The following is a 20577-nucleotide window of genomic DNA, read 5'->3' on the forward strand; positions in this document are numbered from 1 at the left end:
CCAGTCCCCTGAAGTAGAAGTGCGGGATGTACCGTCTGCCGTGTCTTCTGTTCCCTGCAAACATGGATGGGTTTCTTCCCTGTTGCGGGGGCTCCTCCTCCAACACTCAACTCCACCTCAGCACCCAGTAGTCCAGAGCCATCCCTGGCCCATGTGCGGCCCATACCAGAATCTGGAACACAGGGCTCCAGGGGGATCCCTGGTGGTGTGGGATCTCCAGGCTTGTATTGAGAAGAGATGTCTACATGGCTGGCCTTCAGGCCACAGCCCAGTTCTTTTTGAGCAGTTGGGGATAATGTGGGGTGGGTCCCTCAGCTGGACACTGCAGCCTCTCCAAACTTGTGAGTTTTGAACTTTCTGAGCACACATTCTACCTTGGAGCTACATCCCCAGCCCGGTACTGTATTAGGAAACTGGAGGGCTGAGACGCAGCTGAGGGGTAGAGCACTGGGCTGGCTTGTATAAGGCTCCAGACCCATCCCCAGCACAGGAGGGAAGGAAGGCAGGAGGGAGGGGAGGAGACAGGGAGAGAAGGAAGAAATCTGGGAAGCTTCAGGGGCAGTGTCCGGAGGTGAAGGAGAAGCCCAAAAAGCAAGTTTAGGAAGAAAGTTGTTGAGGGTAGATTGGGGGTATAGGACAGGTTAATGGACATTAGTTCTGGGGGTAACTGGGAGCTCCAATAAGACCCCCAAGTTGGCTCACAGCTGGCCAAACAGCCAGGGCACACCAGAGCCTCAGCGTCATTGTGCCTAACCACTGGAGGGACAGATCATGTGACCCAAGCCAGGAGTGTTGGCCACACCTGTAATCCTGTAATCCCAGCAACTCTGGAGGCTGAGGTCAGGGCTAGGGATGTAGCTCAAGGATAGCATGCTTTTCAGTCCCTAGTAACTAACAGAGGAATATCCTGTCTAGTTCTGGAAAGGTCAGGAAATTGAGGGGTTGTGAGCTGTGCCAGTTCTCTCCTGGGCCCCCTTCAAAGTGCTGATTTTCTGCCCCAAGAGGGGCCAGGAAGAGGCGCAGTCCCAAATTTCAATGTTGGCCTAACAGGGTTTGGTAGGGGATTGCACCCATCTCCAGGTTGGGCAGCACTCGAGCTTCCACAGCTGGGGTGGTCTGTGGGGGCAATGTACTGAGAAAGGGTTTGTTCTCTGAAAATGACAGGCAAGCAGGGTACCCTTCCTCTTCCTGCCTTCAATCCAGATATGTGATATCTGGAACCACAGCAGTGATCCTGCATCCAGGAGCCAGGGACCTCTGAAATGGACGGCCAGCACTCTAGCATTAAAGCAGAGAGAAGGGCCCTGGGCTCGAGGGACCCGCTCAGCTGCAGGCCTGCTTCCTGAGGCCCTGAGCCCACAGCACCTCATGGTGCACTTGGGCTTAAGCAGTGCTACAGCTGAGCACTCTTCTAGAGTTGCTCACATCTCTGAACAGCCACGAAGGCCTAGCTGCCAAGCAGGCCTGGCTCCTCTTTGGACCACTTGGCCTCAGCAGGAGGCCCTGTGTGATGGGCAGGGTGGCTGACCAGCTGTGGCCTTTCTCACCGAGCTAGACAAGGTGGGCACCCAGGAGCAAACCTCCCTGTCACCTTCCAGACAGGGACTTCAGAGGAGGCTGACATTGCCAAGATGTGGCCAATGCCCTTCCTGAGAAGCTGTGCTTGAGCATGAGGGTCAGGCAGTGGCCCCACTCTCCCCGTGTGGGGCAGGCCTGCTGTGCACTGCCCTCCTGTGTTCACCAGGATACTCCGTGAGGGCCAAGTATGTACATCTGGGGCAAGACTGGGAGCTGCACTGGGCGCCAGGACATCCAGGTCAGGGTACACTCAGCCTTAGCACCATCTGGCTTCATCAGGGCACAGACAGCCCGAGGCCACTCTCTCCACTTTCCCTACTGTCACAAGCCAAAAGGTGACTGTCTCCAGCTCAGCTGTACTGGGCTCCTTCCCACGAAGCCTGCAGCAGGAGTGTCCAGTGAGGTCCAAGACAGGGAGTCCTGAGGCAGGGTTGTCTGGTTTCTTAATCCCACCAGCTGGGTCTTGTGAGAGGAAGGATGTGGTCACCTCTGCCAAAGGCTACCCCAGTCTCATGCCTTTGAAGTCTTAGGCTTGGCAGAGAAGGGATGGGGAGAAACACATCCCTCTCAAAGGCCTTGTTCATGGAAGTGGAAATCCACATCCCTGTTAAGGGGCCCTGAAACAGGGGGCGGGGTGGGCTGCCTGCCGCTGCCCTGAGGTGCACAGTGGTCTGCAGCTGCTGCTGCCTGGGCTGCATGTGGCTTTGGGCCAGTGCTGTAGCACAGCCCTCGTGCTGGGACCCACTCCCCTGGGCCATTCTCCATGAGGGGCAGAAGTCATGGAGGCAAAGAGCTGAGCTCAGGGTGTGGCAGTATGTGGGCCCCGTTCTCCATGCGGGCTCTCCGTGAAGGTTTGTGGGACTGGTGAGCTACCAGAAAAAAGCAGTCCACCAACATGGAAAATGGCCAGATCCACTAAGGATGGACACTTTGTGGCACCAACATTGCCCCTTGTTCCCCAGGGGATGTGCGCCAAGCCTCCAACGCCACCTTGGTCCGTCCCAAGTAGCTGGAAGCTGTCCAAATGCAAGCATGATCTGCTCACATAATGGATACCACACGGTCTAAGTGGGAGGATTTTAATTACCTGCAATAAAACGGATGAATCTCAGAGTGATACAAAATACCAACCAGAAGGTTCCATTTATATGACATTCCAAGAAAGGCAAAATTCACCTGTGGTGTTGAGGTCAGGACAGTGGCTTGCAAGAGAAGGCAGGAAGAGACCTGAGGCTGCTCTGGCGCGGGCCACTCTTCAATCTGTGGGTCTGGGTGCTGCTTCCTGGCTGTCCTCAGGCTGGGGAAGCCGTCATTCTGATGTTTGTCATCTGTAGGTTCCATCTGTGTTGTACTTAGTGCTCCACAGTGAACATGAGGAGTTGGTGAGTTGCAGGGTGGGGATGTAAGGAGTGTCCAACCAGTGTTAGTGGGCGCTATCCTGTGCTTTCACACACCGGTGTACGGGCATGATGTGGCCCGAGGTGTCTGGCAGTGGGATAGATGAAGGAGTGAGAGAATGGATTCTCACACGCACTGCAGAAACAAATGCTTTGAAAACACCTCAGGGTTGCTAGGTGCAGTGGTCACACCTATCATCTCAGGCCATGAGGCTGAGGCCAAGGCAGGAGGATCACAGCTTCAAGGCCAGCCAAGACCGTGCTTCAAAATAAAATTAAAAGGGCTGGGGGTATGGTCCAGTGGTAGAGGGCCTCTGGGTTCATTTCCTAGTACTGCCAATAAGTAAACACACAATAAATTTTTAAAAAAGGTGTAGGGATATAGTTCAGTGTCAGAGTACTCCTGGATTCAATCCCTAGTACCACAAAATAGTGTCTAAATAATTTTTTTTTAAAAAATGGGCTGGGGATATGGCTTATTGGTAGAGGGCTTACCTAGCATGTGCGAGACCCTGGGTACAGTCTCCAGTAATGCAAGACACAAACACATCTTGCCCGAGAAAGTGCTGGGGCCCCCTGTAGAGAGCCTAGCAGATACCCAAATGGGAGCAGGACTGCCTTCCCCACCCAGGCAAGGGCTGTAAATGGTTCTCAAGGTGCCATCCCTGGCTGTGGCCCACTAAGGCCAGAGACAAGAGTGCCCTGATGTGGTCCCCAGCTCCAGGTCCTGTAGGCCCACAGCAGAAATGGGGGTGCCACCAGGGAGGGGGAGTCGGCTGCAGCTGGTGCCCCAGTGAGTGAGCAAGTCTGCATGGTGACAGGCTGCTGGTAGACCTCAGCAGGATGCACCTGGCCAGCCGCCAGAAAAACGGCCCCCCCACTGTCCCAGCAGTGCTACAGTTGGGGGCTGTGGCCGCTCTGGCATGGCAAGGTACTCCTGTGGGATATGTCTAGCGCTGAGCCTCTGCTGAGGCTGTGGCTCCTGCCTTGCCAACTGTTTCTTGAGATTTTAATCATTTTACAAGTTTCAGGATGGCAGGTGTGGCTCTGGTAGACTACTAGCCTTGGGCTCCACTCTCAGCAAAAATTCAAAAAGAAAGATGGGGCTGGGGTGGTAGCTCCATGGTAGAGTAGCTGCATAGCATGTGTGAGACCCTGGGTTCCACCCTCAGCACCACATAAAAATAAATACATAAAAGTATAAAAAATTCAAAAATGCCCCAGAGGTGACGTGCCTCCTGCCTGGCAGGGTGGACTCGCAGCTGCTCCCACCATGAAGCAGAGCCCAGTAGCACCGGGGAACGCAGGAAGCCGCGATGAGGCTGCAGGAGAATCAGAAGTTTCTCAGAAGGGGGCTCAGGGGCAGGTCCTCAGAGGCAGGACTGATGATGCAGGGGCAGGAGCATGGGGAAGGTCAGCATGGCTTTGACCCCGCACTGTGCCCAGGGGTTCTTGGGCTCTGGCGCCTGCTGGATGCCGCTCACACCCCTGGCAGCCGGTCCCGGGGTGCTCACGCAGCTCAGTCGCACGCCCATCATGTGCCACCCTCTGGAGGAGGGGCTCCGCTGACAACTTTAAAGAAAGGCTCCATTCTTCCTGGGACCTCAGCCTACCCCTGGCCCAGGGAGGCAGGAGGCCAGGCAGAGTTATCAGAGGTAGGTGACCTAGAGGCTCCCGGAGCAGATGAGGTCCCCACCAGAGCAGCCTCCAGAGAAGAGGTTGGCAGTGCAGTGGATGACCAGCTTCATTGGCACTGTGAACTGAGATTCCACACTGCAGAACTCAGGGTCCCAGCCAGGAAGTCTCTGGACTCTACTGGGGCCATGCCGAGGCCAACCTTTGTCCAGCCAGGGAGAGGGTGAGTGCAAGTGTGAGAGAGGGATGGGACAGGACAGGTGTGAGTGACACCCGACGCACCATGATCTGAGCTGGTGCCTGGAGCCTGACACAGCTGGAGTCTGGGACCCTCCATCCACCCCTCCTTTTCTGAGGACAGGACAATGCCTATACAGAGGAGGCTCCTGGGATCTCTCAACTCCACCCCTACGGCCACCCCTCAGCTCCGGCTGGCCACCAATTAGACGGGCCCCCAGTGCCTGCTGGTGTCCATTCCTGATGGGCTCTTCCTTGGCCTGGGGCTGGTGAGCTTGGTGGAGAACATGCTGGTGGTGGTGGCCATCACCAAGAATCGCAACCTGCACTCTCCCATGTACTGCTTCATCTGCTGCCTGGCCCTGTCTGACCTGCTGGTGAGCACCAGCAATGTGCTGGAGACTGCCATCTTCCTGCTGCTGGAGGTGGGTGTCCTGGCAACACCAGCCGCTGTGGTGCAGCAGCTGGAGAATGTCATGGACGTGCTCACCTGTGGCTCCATGGTGTCCAGCCTCTGCTTTCTGGGTGCTATTGCTGTGGACCGCTACATCTCCATCTTCTACGCACTACGTTATCACAGCATTGTGATGCTGCCCCGCGCACGAGGGGCCATCATGGCAATCTGGGCGGCCAGCATCCTCTCCAGCATCCTCTTCATCACCTACTACAACCATGCAGCTGTCCTGCTTTGTCTCGTCACCTTCTTTCTGGCTATGCTGGCACTCATGGCAGCTCTCTACATCCACATGCTTGCCTGGGCATGCCAGCATGCCCAGGGCATCGCCCAGCTCCACAAGATGCAGCGACCAGTGCACCAGGGCTTCCGCCTGAAGGGCGCTGTGACCCTCACTACCCTCCTGGGTGTTTTCTTCCTGTGCTGGGGCCCCTTTTTCCTGCACCTCACCCTCATCGTTCTCTGCCCCCAGCACCCTGCCTGCAGCTGTGTCTTCAAGAACTTCAACCTGTTCCTGGCCCTCATTATATGCAACTCCATTGTGGACCCTCTCATCTATGCCTTCCGCAGCCGGGAGCTCCGCCTGACACTAAAGGAGGTGCTGCTGTGCTCCTGGTGAGCAGGGAGGGTGGCTGCTGGAATCAAGGCCAGGATGCTGGGCAAAGTAAGACAAAGGTATCCAGTGGCCCAAGTCCTGTGTGGCTTTGGATAGGCCCTTCCCTTCTTGGTCCCATTTGCCAAAGGACAGACTGGATGATCTCTAAAGGTGTGGAAGCACAGACCCAGGGACAGGAGAGGGGTAAGTGTGACCTCCAGAAACCAACCCTCAAAAGAAGTTGAGGGAAATGGAGAAAGTTGGGGAGGGGAGGGGCTTGGTTACTGGGCAGCAGGGGCAGATCCTAGGATCCTAAAGAGACATTCTCTGTCCTAGGGAGTTCTGCTTCTGCCTGTGACTAGGCCATGCCCACCATCACTTGGTTTTTATTGCCAGCTCTTGGGGCTTGTGCCCTCAGCAGCTGGGACACGAAGATCAATAGGAGCCATGGAAAAGGGACCCTGCTCCTGTTCAGAGCCTCAGGAGAAAGGACTTTGTGACCAGAAAGATCCAGCCACAGCTGTGCAGTAGGCTGCTTTCAGAAGTGAGCTAGGGCACTGGATTTGCAGAATGGGCCTATTGCACAGGGGTGTCCACCAGAGTGGGGCTGAGCATCCATTCAAGTTTGCAGGCTTAGTGGAAACCTGAGAGTTGGGAATCTAGCACCACACTCACCCAAGGCATGGGGATCCAGCAAAGGCACGCTCTGGCTGTAGGAGAGGCTGCCCGTCTGAATCAGTGGCCAGTGCCTGGGAGTGCAGGGCCAGGAAACAATTGGTAATAATGCTGTGCCCAGGTGCAGCCTCACCACCATCTCCTGAATTCTTCCAGAAGCTGTTTGAAATCTGGGTGGAGGGAAGGTAGGGACAGTAGTTATGATGGGGAGAAAAGAATCCCAGAAATCATGACTGTCTACCCAGGGGAGGAGACCACAGTTCCAGAGGCCTCCAGTGTTAATGGGAAGAGTGTATTGACTTCAGGCTTCAGCTCCTTCTTGGCCATCTGTCTCTCTGTGGCTACAAACCGCAATACAGAGCCAAGGACACATGTTCAGCAGCCCCTTCCCCCAGTCACCTCCATGGTGACAAGACTCATACTGCCCAGAATGCCTCTGGCCCAATTCTACACTGGCAGAAGCAGCACCACCCAGTCCCAGCCCCTGAGGTGCAGACGCTTGACCCCAGCCAGAGCATGCCCCTTTCCTGGCCTCATCCCTGCAACCCCACAGCTATGGCACACAGTGAATGGGACCATCCTCATCTACTATGAGATGCCCAGAGGGGCCTGTGGCCTGGGGTGGAACAGGGATTGGAGTCTGTTCTCTGCTAGTCACTGTCCCCCTGGGAGCTGGGTCAGTGCTCTGCCAGCCCGGGGAAATTTTTAGACAAGGCCTCTGAGAATGGGGTGAGGTTGTCTGGGGACTCAGGATGTCCAAAACCGAGTCCAGGGCAGTGGGCATCTTGGGGTTAACTATACAGCTTGGTTTTAGAGAGTTGTGGACCCCTGTGCCCCTCTTCTGAAGCAACCTGGGCTTCTCACTAAGCCCACCTAATTTTCCTGCACAGACACTGGACATCAGCAGACCTCCTCCCTGGGGTAAGCTTGGTGGGAGCTATTATGTCCTGTTAACCTTCTCCCAGACAGGTCTAGTAAGCAGCCCCCACCTTGCTGTCAGCTACAGCCCAGACTGCTGGTTCCCGGCAAGGCCAGTCTCTGCTGGGAGACAGAACAGTGAGTCAGCCTTCAGCCTAGCACCAGAGCCCTCTGGGGACAGAGGGGGAGCTGGCTTGGTCTGATGCCATCCTGGCAGAGAGGGAGTCCAGGCCTATGGATGGTTCCAAGCTTCTTCCCTTGCACAGACAAGGAGGCACAGCCAAATACCCAGGACTCCTTGAATGGGGACAGCTGGAAACCAACCATGGAAAGCCACATCACGGACAAATTGTGGGGGAGGGGCATCTCTTGAGATCAAAAGACCCATTTCTATGCTTGCCAAACCAGGGAGCTTCTCCCGAGAGAGGAGACGCAACTACAACACACAGCACTCCTGCACAGAATGGAGGGCACAGGCACCTGCAGCTTGTTCTCAGCTGCTGGCTTTGAAGTGAATGATGCTTGAGGGTCTACAAACTGTGGTGCTTCCTGAGACGCTTCTTTTTTTTTTTTAGAGGGGGGGGCAGACACAGAGAGAGAATTTTAACATTTTATTTATTTATTTTTCTTTGTTCTCGGCGGACACAACATCTTCGTTTTTATGTGGTGCTGAGGATCGAACCCGGGCCGCACGCACGCCAGGCGAGCGCGCTACCGCTTGAGCCACATCCCCGGCCCCTGAAACGCTTCTTAAGGGATTTCTGTCATCAAAATTCCATGAGGACCTCATTATAAGGTGTCATTGGAATATCAAACCCTAGATGAATATTAAACCAATGCAGTATGTATGAATAGAATGATGCATGGCAGGTACATCCTCTCCTTCCTCTTCTGACAGTCTCCTTAAGTAGGTGGTTCCAGATGGCTCCAGGTCCCCTCCTTACCCTCACTTATACCAAGAGTTCAAGGATACAGGTGACATCAGGAAATGAGTCAGAAACTGCTGTCCTCTGTCTTTTGCCCTGGTAGGTCCAGTGCCTGGCTTATGTACATTTAGGACAATGCCTGAGGCGGATATTCATGGAGCAAGGGCTGCCTGCCAGGCGCTGGGAATGCCCAGGAGTGCAATGCCTCCTCATGGCAACCCTCGGGGAGGAAGGGCGGGTGGCACCTTCCATTGCCAGGTCAGGGTCCACGCTATAAGAGCTGGTGGCGGGGCCGCCGACCTTCTGCAGCCCGCCCGACTGTCCGCTTGCGCTCACCGCCGCCCGCCAGACTCAGCCAGCCTGAGGGAGCAACCAGATGGGGGCCAAGGTGAGGCCACGGCCCCCCATCCCAGCGCTCATCCCAGGGACCCCCACCACGCGACGGCCCTGAGGAGCCAGGCGTGGTGCGTGGTGCGCCGTTCCCAGTCTGGAACAAAGGGATGAGTGAGGTACCGCTGGGCGGCAGGGGCGTCGAAATCCTCGTCCTGTGATTCCCACCCACGCCTTTCCTCTGCCCTTGCCCAGGTGACCTAGGACTGTTGGCAGGCAGCCCACATCAGCTGCTAAACCTCAGCTCCATCTACACCTTCTCCCTCCCCCACGGGGCCTCAGCAGGCCTGCTGGGGGACTGTCTGGGCGTGGCCCTCTTTGGGGCCGCACCTTAGCCTTGAGTGAGATGGATAGGGTGAGCAGTTTTGGGTGGAGCTCTCCCCCAAAACTATGATGATTCCCTCTGCCCAAACCTCCACTGAAAAAACGGGATGTCCTCCAAGGAACAGAGCTGCCCTCCTGTCCCCAGCCCTGTTCTGAAAACTCTAGCTTCCTAGCCCCACCCTATTCCTTTGTTGGAGGAATTGGGCCTGGACTAGGGTGACCTTGGTCCAGAGCTGGACTCTTCCCTCAACCCTGCTCTTTCTGGACAAAGGCTCGATACCTCCCTGGACCGCGCCCACCCAGGGTCTACTCCTGTAGCTTGGACACTGGAACAAAGGGTAGCTGCAGGTGCGGGGGCTGCAGCCTCCCTCTGCATTTCTCCTTGTTAGTTCACCTCACAGATGTCAAGGCTGAGGCAAGGAAAGGTTTGGTGTGTGCCTCTGCAGGGAACTTCAGGTGTCCTCATCCCCACCCGGCCTGTGAGATAGCCGTTCCTGTACCCAAGTCCTGGAAGGCTGTCCCCTGCCCAAGGTCACACAGCAGGTTTAAGGCAGCTGGCTGACCCCTTAGCTCTGTCCCTAGCAGAGCTGGGGCTTCGGCTGGGTGGGTGGAAGGGTCTACCCTTAGAACAACAGTGTGGAGGGAGGTGGCTTTGTCAGGACCGAAGCCAGGAACCCAGCTCAAGGTCGCTGTGGAGCTAGTTCCCAAGAGGGCCTTGGGGGAGATAGTTCCTGGAGGGGAAGGGGTCAGACAAGAACTTCCCCTGGAGGCTGTTGCCATGGTAATCAGGCAGGAACAAAAAGCTAATTACCATGGGCTGGGGGAGCCCTGTGGCTGACATGTAAATTGCAAGTTTGACTCTAGGGTGGAGATGCCTCTGAAGAGGGTGGGACAGTACGGGGAGATCCTCTAATCACCAGAAGAGACATCTGTGTCCCTCTAGGAGGGATACTGGGGGAGGGGAGGCTTGAGGGCTAGGGTTCTCAGATATAATCAGGACTCCTGGGGCAGTCAGTGACAGCTGCCCTGACTTGATGGGAGGAGCTGAACACTCCTTACTGTGGTCACAGGGACCAGGCCTGCTCTGAACATCTGCTCCTGGGAGGGTCAGGGGTCAGTGCTGGGTGGAGAGGATGGCAGCCCTGGGGCCTGCCTGGTGACCCTGCTGCTATTGCTTGGCCTGGCCCAGCACTTGTATCCCACAGGCACACGTTAGACAAAAGCTCAAACAGTCAAGTCTACACCCACTTTCTTATGCAGCCTACAGAGTGTTGACAGTGTCTTCGGACACTGGACTCTGGAATATTAGGTTTGCTTCCTATTTTTATTCCTTTTGAGTTGTTTTTACTAATTTATGTTTGTCTAAAAACAATTTCCCCTGCTGGGCGTGGTGGTGCATGCCTGTGATCCCAGCAGCAGCTGAGAAGACTGAGGCAGGAGGATCACAAGTTCAAAGCCAGCCTCAGCAATTTAGTGAAGTCCTAAGCAATTTAGCAAGATCCTGTCTCAGAATTTTAAAAAATTTAAAAAGAGCTGGGGTTGTGGCTCAGTGATTAAGTGCCCCTGGGTTCAATCCCTTTTACCAAAACAAAAACGATGAGAAAAAAATATTTCTGGCTGGGTGTGGTAGCGCAGCCTCTAACCCCAACTATTCCATAATTCCCAGTTGAGGCAGAAGGATCCCACCTTTGAGACCAGTTTGAGCAATTTAGTGAGACTCTGTCTCAATAAAATAAAAAGGGCTGGGGATGTAGGTCAGAGGTAGAGCACTTGCCTGGTGTATGGAAGGCCCTGGGTTCAATCCTCAGTAATTAAAAGTGGGGGGCGGGGGGGCAAGCAAACAGAGGCAAATTTTAGGAGGAGGGGGGATACTGCTTTGTTTTTCCTTTCTCCCCTTTGTGGTGATCAGTGATCAGTGTGAAGCAACTTAGCACTTCTCTTCTGCAGCCCTCCAACCCTGCTCTCAGGGGTCCTAAGCTGGAGGTCCCTGGGCAGGGCCCTGTGTGAAGGATTCATCTGCTCAGCATCTACCCAGACCATAGGAAATTTCTTGGCTATTGTTGCTGGCCCCTGGTACAGCAGGAGATAGCTGCCTGCCATGGGCCGCGGTGGGGATGAGGAGCTTTGCCCACTAGCTGCAGGTGGGCCAGGGGCTGCTTTCCTCCTCCAGGGTCCCTGGGTGGGCCAGGCTCAACACAAAGGGCGGTGGACTCCAGGAGGTTCCTGGCTGGGGTGGGCGGGCAGAGGAGGGATAGGGTCAGTGGCCAGGAGTGAACACTCGGGAATGGCAGCAGCAGAGCCTTAGTAATTTGTGGGAATCACCACCAGCACATGACTCCTATGTAGAGGCCCTTTGTTCCCAAGGCTTCGCACCAGTAACTCATCTGGAAGTCACTGCAGCCCTGAGGAGCAGAGAGGAGGCGATGGGAGGGGCCTCACAGTCCTACATCCTTGGAGTCTTACACATGTGACTTAGGAGGCAGATGCTGTGCCCCAAGGAAGTGTCTTCTTCTGATGCTCCCTCATCCAGGGTGTGTGCCAGCATGTGGGCTAACAGTTCTGCATGGTACTAACCATCTGCCATGAACTGTTAATTTGCTTTGCATAGATTAGCTCACTATATTCCTATAGATTTGTTATCAAGCTCACTGTACAGACTGCACCAGGGCACAGAGAATCCTGGTGATCTGCCTGAGGTCACACAGCTGGGAAGAGGTGGGGCCAAGCTGTGAGTCCTCAATCACGGTGCTACTGCACATGCCCTGTGCTACCTACCTGCTCCGCTGCAGGTGTGGGAACAGAGTTTGAGAAGCATTGTGTGTTCCCACCCAAGGTGGGTGCAGCAGGTGTTAGGGCATGAGCCTTAGCATTGCCAGTTCCATGTGGACGGCAAGGTGAGGGTGGCCTGAGGGAAGTTATTCCCACATGGGACCCCAGTAGCCCAGCTGCAGACTCTGTTGGGGGTACTTGATAACACTGGCTCCCAGGGTCCCTGTGGGTCTGCCTGGCTAAGACAGTGTTTTGGTCAGTTTTTGCTGCTGTGAATAAAAGACCTGAAAAGAACAATTAGAAGAGAAAAAGTTTATTTGAGGCTCACAGTTTCAGAGGTCTCAGTTCCTAGAAGGCTGGCTCCATTCCTCAGGGCTCAAGTGAGGTTGAACATCATGGTGGAATTGTATGGCAGAGGGAAACAGCTCACATGATGATCAGAAACCAGAAAGAGATTCCACAGCCAGTTGCAAAATATACCCCAAAGGCATGCCCCCAGCGACCCAACCTCCTCCAGCTAACCCTAGGGGCCTTTGGTTAATCCTATCAGGGGATCAAGTTTCTGATTGGGTTAAGGCTATAACCCAGTTATTTTTTCTTTTTTTTTAAAGAGAGAGTGAGAGAGGAGAGAGAGAGAGAGAGAGAGAGAATTTTTAATATTTATTTTTTAGTTCTCGGCGGACACAACATCTTTGTTGGTATGTGGTGCTGAGGATCGAACCCGGGCCGCACACATGCCAGGTGAGTGCGCTACTGCTTGAGCCACATCCCCAGCTAGTTATTTTTCCTTTAAGCCTTCTTGCATTGTCTCACATGTGAGCTTTTAGGGGACACCTCACAATCAAACCATGACAGGCAGGGCTGAGCCCCAGCACTGAACACTGCTTACTCTGATGCCAAGGGCCACACATAGTGGCTAAAGGATGTGACAGATCTGGGCCTGCTTTCCCTTGTCTGGAAAGAAGGAATAATATAGCCCAGGAAGTGTTATCTCCTTGCCCATGAGTGCAAAGCTGGGTCTGGGAACCTGGTTTGTGTGGGCTGAGCCCTGGTCTACCCCTGGGCCCCCTGGGCAGCCTGGTCATGCAGGCAGTGGGTTGTCTGACAGGTGAGAGCACAAGGTTTTCCTACTCATAGGCTGTGAGTTATAAGACCCCAGGAGGGTGGGTCCTAGCCTTGAATGTGGCTGCTCGCTGACTCTTCTGTGCCTCCCTGGCAGTTCTGGGAAGTCATCAGTGATGAGCACAGCATCGACCCCAGTGGCAACTATGTGGGGGACTTGGACCTGCAACTGGAATGCATCAGCGTCTACTATAATGAGGCCTCCTGTAAGCACCTGCCTTTGGGAACCGGGTGCCTGGGTGGGCAGAGTCCTAACACCTCTGCCTCCACTGGTTGGCCCAGAGGCTAGCAGGTGTCCTGGAGATGGGGCATTCATACTCACAGAATGAAAATGTCAAGTCAGTTGACAGCCAGCACAGAGTGAGGTGCAGACCTCTAATGGCAAAGAGGGCAGGTGTACAGTCCAGAGGAGCAGGCTGAGGGAAGGCCCAGAGCCCACTCACTGGAGGGCTTGGTTGGGGGCTGTTTGGTAACCAGTGCAGAGTGATTTCCATAGCAAACTGATGAAATATCAGCCTGCCCACAGGGATGCACAACTTGACTGCCATCTAAAGTATCAACCATTTTATACATGGCAGGATTTAGAAGGAAGTGAAGAGCCCTTGAGACCCACATTACTGAGCAGCCCCCCTCTCCCCTCAGCTCACAAGTATGTGCCTCGGGCCATTCTGGTGGATCTGGAGCCTGGAACCATGGACAGTGTCCGGTCTGGGGCCTTTGGGCACCTTTTCAGGCCTGATAACTTCATCTTTGGTAAGTTTCTCCTGCTACATATGCACTTAGGGCCCAGCAGCCTGGGCAGGTGAACCCACATTGCAGAGGGGGTGAGTCAGAAACGGGATAAAGCCTTTTGCTGGGGCCATAATTGTTGGAACTAATCTTTCCAGTTTATATTTGGGTGCTAGAGGCCCAGAGAAAGGATTCTGTGTGGGAAACACAACTCTTGCATTTCAAGAAGAATGAGAAGGGCTGGTGCTGTGGCTCAGAGGAAAGAGTGCTCACCTGGCATGCATGAGGCACTGGGTTCAATCCTCAGCACCACATAAAAATAAAATAAAGGTATTATTTCCACCTATAAGTAAAAAACAAATGTTAAAAAAAGAAGAAGAATGAGGAGTAAAAATACAAGTAAGTTTTTGGAATCATATGGAACTGGTGGGATAGAAGTTGAGGGCCTCTAGGGGACTCTGTTTATGAGCATGTGGCAAGAGATCAACATTCCTGTACTCACACAGATGCAGGAAGAGGTCTCGCCTCACTTCCTGCGCTACCAGGGACTGTGGGGTGGGAAGGAAGGTGAGCTGGACACCCAGGTTGCCCTTGTGAGACAACAAGGCACTGGACTGACCCCAGAGTCTCAGAGTCCAGAGTCCCCAGCATGCAGTTGCCATGGCCAGGGCCCGCGGCAGGTGGAGAAGGTGTGCCCTGCAGGGTATGCACTTATACAAAGCAGGCAGGGCTGTAGATGTGGCCCAAGCGGTAGCCACTTGCCTGGCATTCGCAGGGTGCTGGGGTCGATCCTCAACACCACATAAAAATAAAAAATAAACATATTGTGTCCACCTAAAAAAAATAATAAATAGATATTTAAAGACGAAGGCACCTCCTCTGAAGTCCTTCTGCAGTGCTCGGGCAGATGCTGGTCTGGGCTGCAGACCCTCAGCCCTGGCCTGTCACCTCCTCCTCTTACCCCACAGGTCAGAGTGGGGCTGGCAACAACTGGGCCAAGGGCCACTACATGGAGGGCGCAGAGCTGGTGGACTCGGTCCTAGATGTGATGCGCAAGGAGTGCGAGAACTGCGACTGCCTGCAGGGCTTCCAGCTGACCCACTCGCTGGGCGGCAGCGCGGGCTCGGGCATGGGCACGCTGCTCATCAACAAGGTGCGAGAGGAGTACCCTGACCGCATCATGAACACCTTCAGTGTGGTGCCCTGGCCCAAGGTGTCGAACAGGGTGATGGAGCTCTACAACGCCACGCTGTCCATCCACCAGCTGGTGGAGAACACTGACGAGACCTACTGCATCAACAATGAGCTGCTCTACAACATCTGCTTCCGCACCCTCAAGCTGGCCACACCTACCTACGGGGACCACAACCACCAGGTGTCTGCCACCATGAGTGGGGTCACCACCTCGCTGCGCTTCCCGGGCCAACTCAACGCTGACTTGCGCAAGCTGGCCGTGAACATGGTGCCCTTCCCGCTCCTGCACTTCTTCATGCTGGGCTCCCGCACGCCCTTGACCTCCCGGGGCAGCCAGCAGTACGGTGCGCTGACTGTGCCCAAGCTCACCCAGCAGATGTTCGATGCCAAGAATATTATGGCTGCCTGCGACCCGCACCACGGCCGCTATCTCACCGTTGCCACAGTTTTCCGTGTCCATGAAGGAGGTGGATGAGCGATGCTGGCCATCCAGAGTAACAACAGCAGCTACTTCGTGGAGTGGATCCCCAACAACGTCAAAGTGGCTGTGTGCGACATCCTGCCGCGTGGGCTCAAGATGTCCTCCACCTTCATCGGCAACAGCACGGCCATCCAGGAGCTGTTCAAGCACATCTCGGAGCAGTTCACGGTCATGTTCAGGCGCAAGGCCTTCCTGCACTGGTACACGGGCGAGGGCATGGACGAGATGGAGTTCACCGAGGCCGAGAGCAACATGAACGACCTGGTGTCCGAGTACCAGCAGTACCAGGACGCCACGGCCGAGGAGGAGGGTGAGATGTATGAGGACGATGAGGAGGAGCCCAAAGCCCAGAGCCCCAAGTGAGGCGGTTCCCAGCTGGTGCCGGGCCACTGCAGCCAGGTCTGGGCTGCAGTGTCTGACCCAGGGCCCTGGAGCCACAGTGCTGCCCCAGCTTTGCTTCCCAGGCCGCAGAACCCCAGGGCTCTGATGCTGTCCTTCAGTATTTATGGCCCACCCCACCCACAGGGGTCCACTGGGCTGTCCTCCCACTTAGGCTGTGTCCATGTCGTGTGGCTCATTGTCTCTTTCATTGTGGCTCCAGGCCTGATGTTTCATGGTCTGTTTTGTTTTTTTTTTTTACTGGTTTGTGTTTATATTTTGGGGGGATACTTAATAAATCTATTGCTGTCAGATACCCCTGACTGGTGCTGGAGATTTTTTTTTTCATTCTGGAAAGTCTGGTTCAGAAGGGTGAGGAGAGGTGGCAGTGTGGCCCAGATGGGGACAGGCCATGGTTCCCAGGCTGGCCTCTGACCCAGGCCTGTTCTGGAAGCAAGGTGTGTCCAGGGCACAGCCCTGGGAGTCCTCAAGTGGGGAAGGAGAGCTGGAGAGGACCAGCCCTGCCTGGGTGGAGTCCTGTCCCTGAACCCTAGTGTCTCCTGGGACTCAGGAGGAATCCCACACTTGTCCCTGGCCCCCCTCAGGGCAGCTCAGGCTCAGTGCTTCTCTCTAATCACCCCCTGGTCAGTGCAGTAACTGGCTTGAGACCTGAGCTAGGGAGACTAGGAAGGAGCCTTCTGGAAAGGTACTGGTTAGGGACAGTGAGGTGTGATGGCTCCCTGCACCCCCTGGTGGACATTTCTTGCAGCTGCAGGAGGCCCAGTGTCCCATGACACTGGCACCTGAAGAGGGCTTGGTAGAAGAGAGGCTCACCCACATCCCATCTCCTCCTACAGAGTAAGAAGTCAGGTGGGAACTGACTTCTTGAAGCCCAAAGAAATCAACTGCCCAGGCACCCATGGTGTGTGTGTGCCGGGTTTCTGTTCTCGCGACTAAAAGGCTCAGGGGTCACTCCGGGAAAACTGCGCTGACTGGGCTGTGCAAAATAACCACTCAAGAGACAAAAATACCTTTTTCTTTGGGGTCGCTGTGACAGCTCCTCTGACTTTAAGGGTCTGCAGAAAGAGAGAGAGCTAGAGCACGGGCTGACCCTTTTTGTTGAGAAGAAGCTATTCAAATGAGGCCAGGGGTCAGGTTTCAGGGGGCTGAGTCTATCTTCATGATGTCCACTGTCAGCAGGTTAACTGACACCTGGGTAGGCCACACCCAAGGACACAGTAAGAGGAGGGGACACACACAAGGCACTTCCATGGAAGATTCTATCCTAAACAGGGCAAGGGGTTATATCACAAAGGAACAGGTGAGCATAGCTCCACCCATGGGGCTGTAGCAAGATATACCCATGCACAAGACACCAACCCTCACACTCAAGAAGATGGGGAAAGCTCTGACACATTTCTGTGACTGAGCAACACATCACCTAGCCGGGGAGTATGACTCAGTCACTTGTAAGGTTGGTCTCCCACAGGTGTGCATTGCTTGCCTAGGGCAAGACTCCATTTTGCCTCACTGGGGATGAGGGTCCTACTTTTGCATCTGTGTGCTTTCTTCCTTTGTAATCACTTTTCCATGGGGAGCCCCTAGAGAAGGACCTGGGCTCCAGGCACTGGACAGCCTGGGAAGGCAATTCAGCTAGACCTCCACCATCCAATTCAGCTAGACCTCCACCATCCAGACACCATGCCACATGGAGAAAGAGAGACAGGGGGTGCAGATGGTCAAAGCCCTATGCTCCTGGTGGAGACCATCTCTGGTGGCCTGTAACACAAAGGGAACAAATGCAGAAAGATCTCAGGAAGCCAAAATATCTGAGGGTGGTAAGGGTCTCAATGAAACATCTCAGATCACTGAGAGGGTCTCCAAAGAGGGTCAGTGAGAACCCATAGTAGAACCCACTTCCCTATGAATGGTGGACTCTGTGACAGTTAAGCGGTGGGTATTTCTCTGATACCTCAATCCCCTTTGGGAATGAGCTAGATGCTTGGGGAAGGTGATTTATGAACCTGAGTCTCCTAATTGGAAAGAACCCAGAGATAGTAATTAGACAATGTCAAGTTCTTGCTCTTTTGTTACTGGCTCTGTGTGACTGCAGACAAGTCACTTCACCTCCTTGAGGATTTCTTTTCTTGTTTGTAAGTGGGAGTAACTCCAGCCTGCCTTGCCTTCTCCCAAGACTGTTGTTAGGATCAAAAGACATAAAGCAAAGGAAGACACCTTAATTAAAATCTTAGTACATGTCACACTGGGCACTCTGCTTGTGTCATATCACTTATTCCTCCTATAATCCTGCAATGTAGGAGTCATCACCCCACGTTACAGATGAGGAAACAGAGGGGCAGAAGTTCACGTGATTAGCCAGAGGCAGAGCTGGCGTTCCTGCTCGGATTTGCCTGGTGCTAAAAAAAAAAAAAAGGCAGTGTTATTTCGATTACAGTGTGCTTACTATTATTGCTACTGTTGTTATTGATCTAGGATTCTTCCATGGTCCATCTTGGGAGTATATTCGTAGTATATAACATATGAGGGGTTGAGTATTGTGTGCTAATGCCTGATGGTCCTCAAATTCTCTTAGTTTCAACCCCATGGGCCATATTTCAACTGAATTCATCAGATTTATGCAGTTGCTACCTCCCAGGGTGGACTTGGTTTCTGAAACTTCAGTCCTAGGGAAGCATGGGGCCAGAATGATATCATAGATGATGTTGATGGGAAGACTGTTTCCAGCCTCTGTGGATGGCATAAACAAGCCAGCATCCCCGGGACACCCACTCTGGGCACAGTCAGTGGGAGCCTTAGTTGAACTTATAGGGGACAAAACCATGAGGCAACTTGTAAGTGGATCCAACCCAGACAAGCCACCCCCATTGGAGCCACCTGCAAAATTTCAGCATGCATCTTCCTCCCGCAAGGCTCCATGCTCTCCTTTTCTGCCTTCAGAAGAAAACCCCTAAATGGGAGGCCTGTCCGCTCTGGCAGAATGATCAGGTAGGCATGCACACCATTGCTCTGCCCTCTGACAAATGAGCCATAGTACAACTTGTGGATTCTGACTGCAGGGAATCAAGAGAGGGGGCATGGAAACACAAGTTCAAGTGCCTGGGGGACGGGCAGCTGGAGGAGAGGGGCCTAGTTCCTTTGCAGTCAAAAACCAAGACAAATCAGTGATGCTCAAAGACCCCGCACATCTCTGAAAGTGGACTGGAGGGAGGGGTGTGAGGGATTCCAAGCCTGCCTGCCTCAGGAGTCTCAGGAAGCACAGAGATCCTTTGATTAGCCTTGGGGAAGGCATCTCTGGGAGCTAGTTCATTCCTGGAGTCCCCACTGGGATCTTTTGGGGGGAACAACTGGCTAGAGCAAGAAAGGAGGCCTTGGGGGAGGCCCAGCCCTGCCTTTAAGAGCCACCAATGCAGCCAGCTCCTTGCTTTGTATGCACGTGTATATGTGTGTCTGCTGTGTGTGTGTGCGCGCGCGCATGCATGTGCCCAGGAAACAAGCATTGCTAAAAGCCAAGAGGCTCATGGGGAGAGATCACACTACATATTACCCAGCAAATCACTCAAAAAAGTACAACAGAAGCTAGTTGGCCTTTTGGAGGCCTGACGGGGATCCTATTAAAATCTCCCCTTCCTCCTGCAGACTTGGTTTTCACATCTGAACTCGTCCGTCGGCTCATCTGCACGAGGTTGTTGTGTTACTTGCCCTGCACTTTGGCTTCTTCACCTGTGAAATAGGCATAATTATACATTCATTAGGGCCAGTGAGGGGAGCCAAGTGATGTAACATGCGCATAAAGCCCTTGCAGACTATCTATATGCCTTAGGATTTGCTTGCCAGGGGGGAGAGGGTGAAAACAAATGATGGGGTGAGGAGCAAAATCTAAAGCAGCCTGCACTCCCTCTCGGAGGGAATGAGCTCCGTTGGGTTTCTAATCCTCAGAGATTGTGCTTTGGGGCTTTGGAAAGATTGGTTCCAGAGCCTCTGAAATGATTTGGAAATTGAAAAGAGAAGCTAAAGCGATTGTGTGTTTATTTGTGTGGGCACAGGAGCAGATGTTGGGAGGGGGACCGGGGAGATTTCTGTACTCTCCCAGGTGGAAGCCACCGTGGTGGGGGGGAGGGAGGGAGGCTCACCCCTGGGAGCATGGAGGCCACAAACAAAGGCCTGCTCCAGGGGAAGTGGGGCCAGGAGGAGCACTCTTGGAAAGGACTCACCATTTGAGCTGACCATCTCTGCTTCTCTTGAAGCTGGATCCCAACAATCTGGAAAGGTGTAGGGACAGAGGGAGCTCAACACTTTCTGCCTTTAGTATCTACCTTTTATTTGTTTATTTATTTTTGAGTAGCAGGGCTGAGCTCTCAGTGGGTCCAGGGGGCTAGGGTGACAGTTGCAAGATACCTAGGTCTTGAAGAGGAGTGAGAGGTAGCTGTGCCTAGAACAAGAGACACGGTGGGATTTGAAACCAGGTCTCAATAATAACCCTGAATATTAATGGCTTAAACTCAACAATAAAAAGACATAGGCTAGCAGGCTGGATTTAAAAACAAGTCCCTATCATATGCTGCCTATAGGAGACTCATATGATAGAAAAAGATATACACAGACTGAAGGTGAAAGGTTGGGAAAATACATACAACTCACATGTACTGCTGAAGCAAGCAGGGGTTTCCATCCTCGTATCAAATAAAGCAGACTTCAAGCGAAAGTTAATCAAAAGGGATAAAGATGGACATTACATACTGCTCAAGGGAACCATA

At 53.8% G+C, this 20577-nt stretch overlaps 2 protein-coding genes across 2 annotated transcripts; both read left to right on the plus strand.

Annotated features, from left to right (window-relative positions):
* Positions 1 to 353: 353 nt before the first annotated feature.
* On the plus strand, positions 354 to 8346 carry LOC144373961 (melanocyte-stimulating hormone receptor-like). The gene has a single exon (XM_078036901.1). The coding sequence runs from the start codon at positions 5135 to 5137 to the stop codon at positions 5918 to 5920; it is 786 nt and encodes a 261-aa protein (XP_077893027.1). The 5' UTR covers positions 354 to 5134; the 3' UTR covers positions 5921 to 8346.
* Positions 8347 to 11000: 2654 nt separating this feature from the next.
* On the plus strand, positions 11001 to 16118 carry LOC144373960 (tubulin beta-3 chain-like). Its single transcript, XM_078036900.1, is given in 3 exon segments — positions 11001 to 13226; positions 13663 to 13773; positions 14718 to 16118. Coding segments are annotated over 3 exon segments (1329 nt in total). The 5' UTR covers positions 11001 to 13078; the 3' UTR covers positions 15788 to 16118.
* Positions 16119 to 20577: the final 4459 nt, after the last annotated feature.

This window comes from Ictidomys tridecemlineatus, unplaced genomic scaffold, assembly GCF_052094955.1.
Source record: "Ictidomys tridecemlineatus isolate mIctTri1 unplaced genomic scaffold, mIctTri1.hap1 Scaffold_54, whole genome shotgun sequence".
NCBI classification, from domain to species: Eukaryota; Metazoa; Chordata; class Mammalia; order Rodentia; family Sciuridae; genus Ictidomys; species Ictidomys tridecemlineatus.

What these genes read in the sequence shown, in the direction of transcription:
- LOC144373961 (XM_078036901.1), top strand. Translation starts at nt 5,135, where the DNA reads ATGCTGGTGGTGGTGGCCATCACCAAGAATCGCAACCTGCACTCTCCC.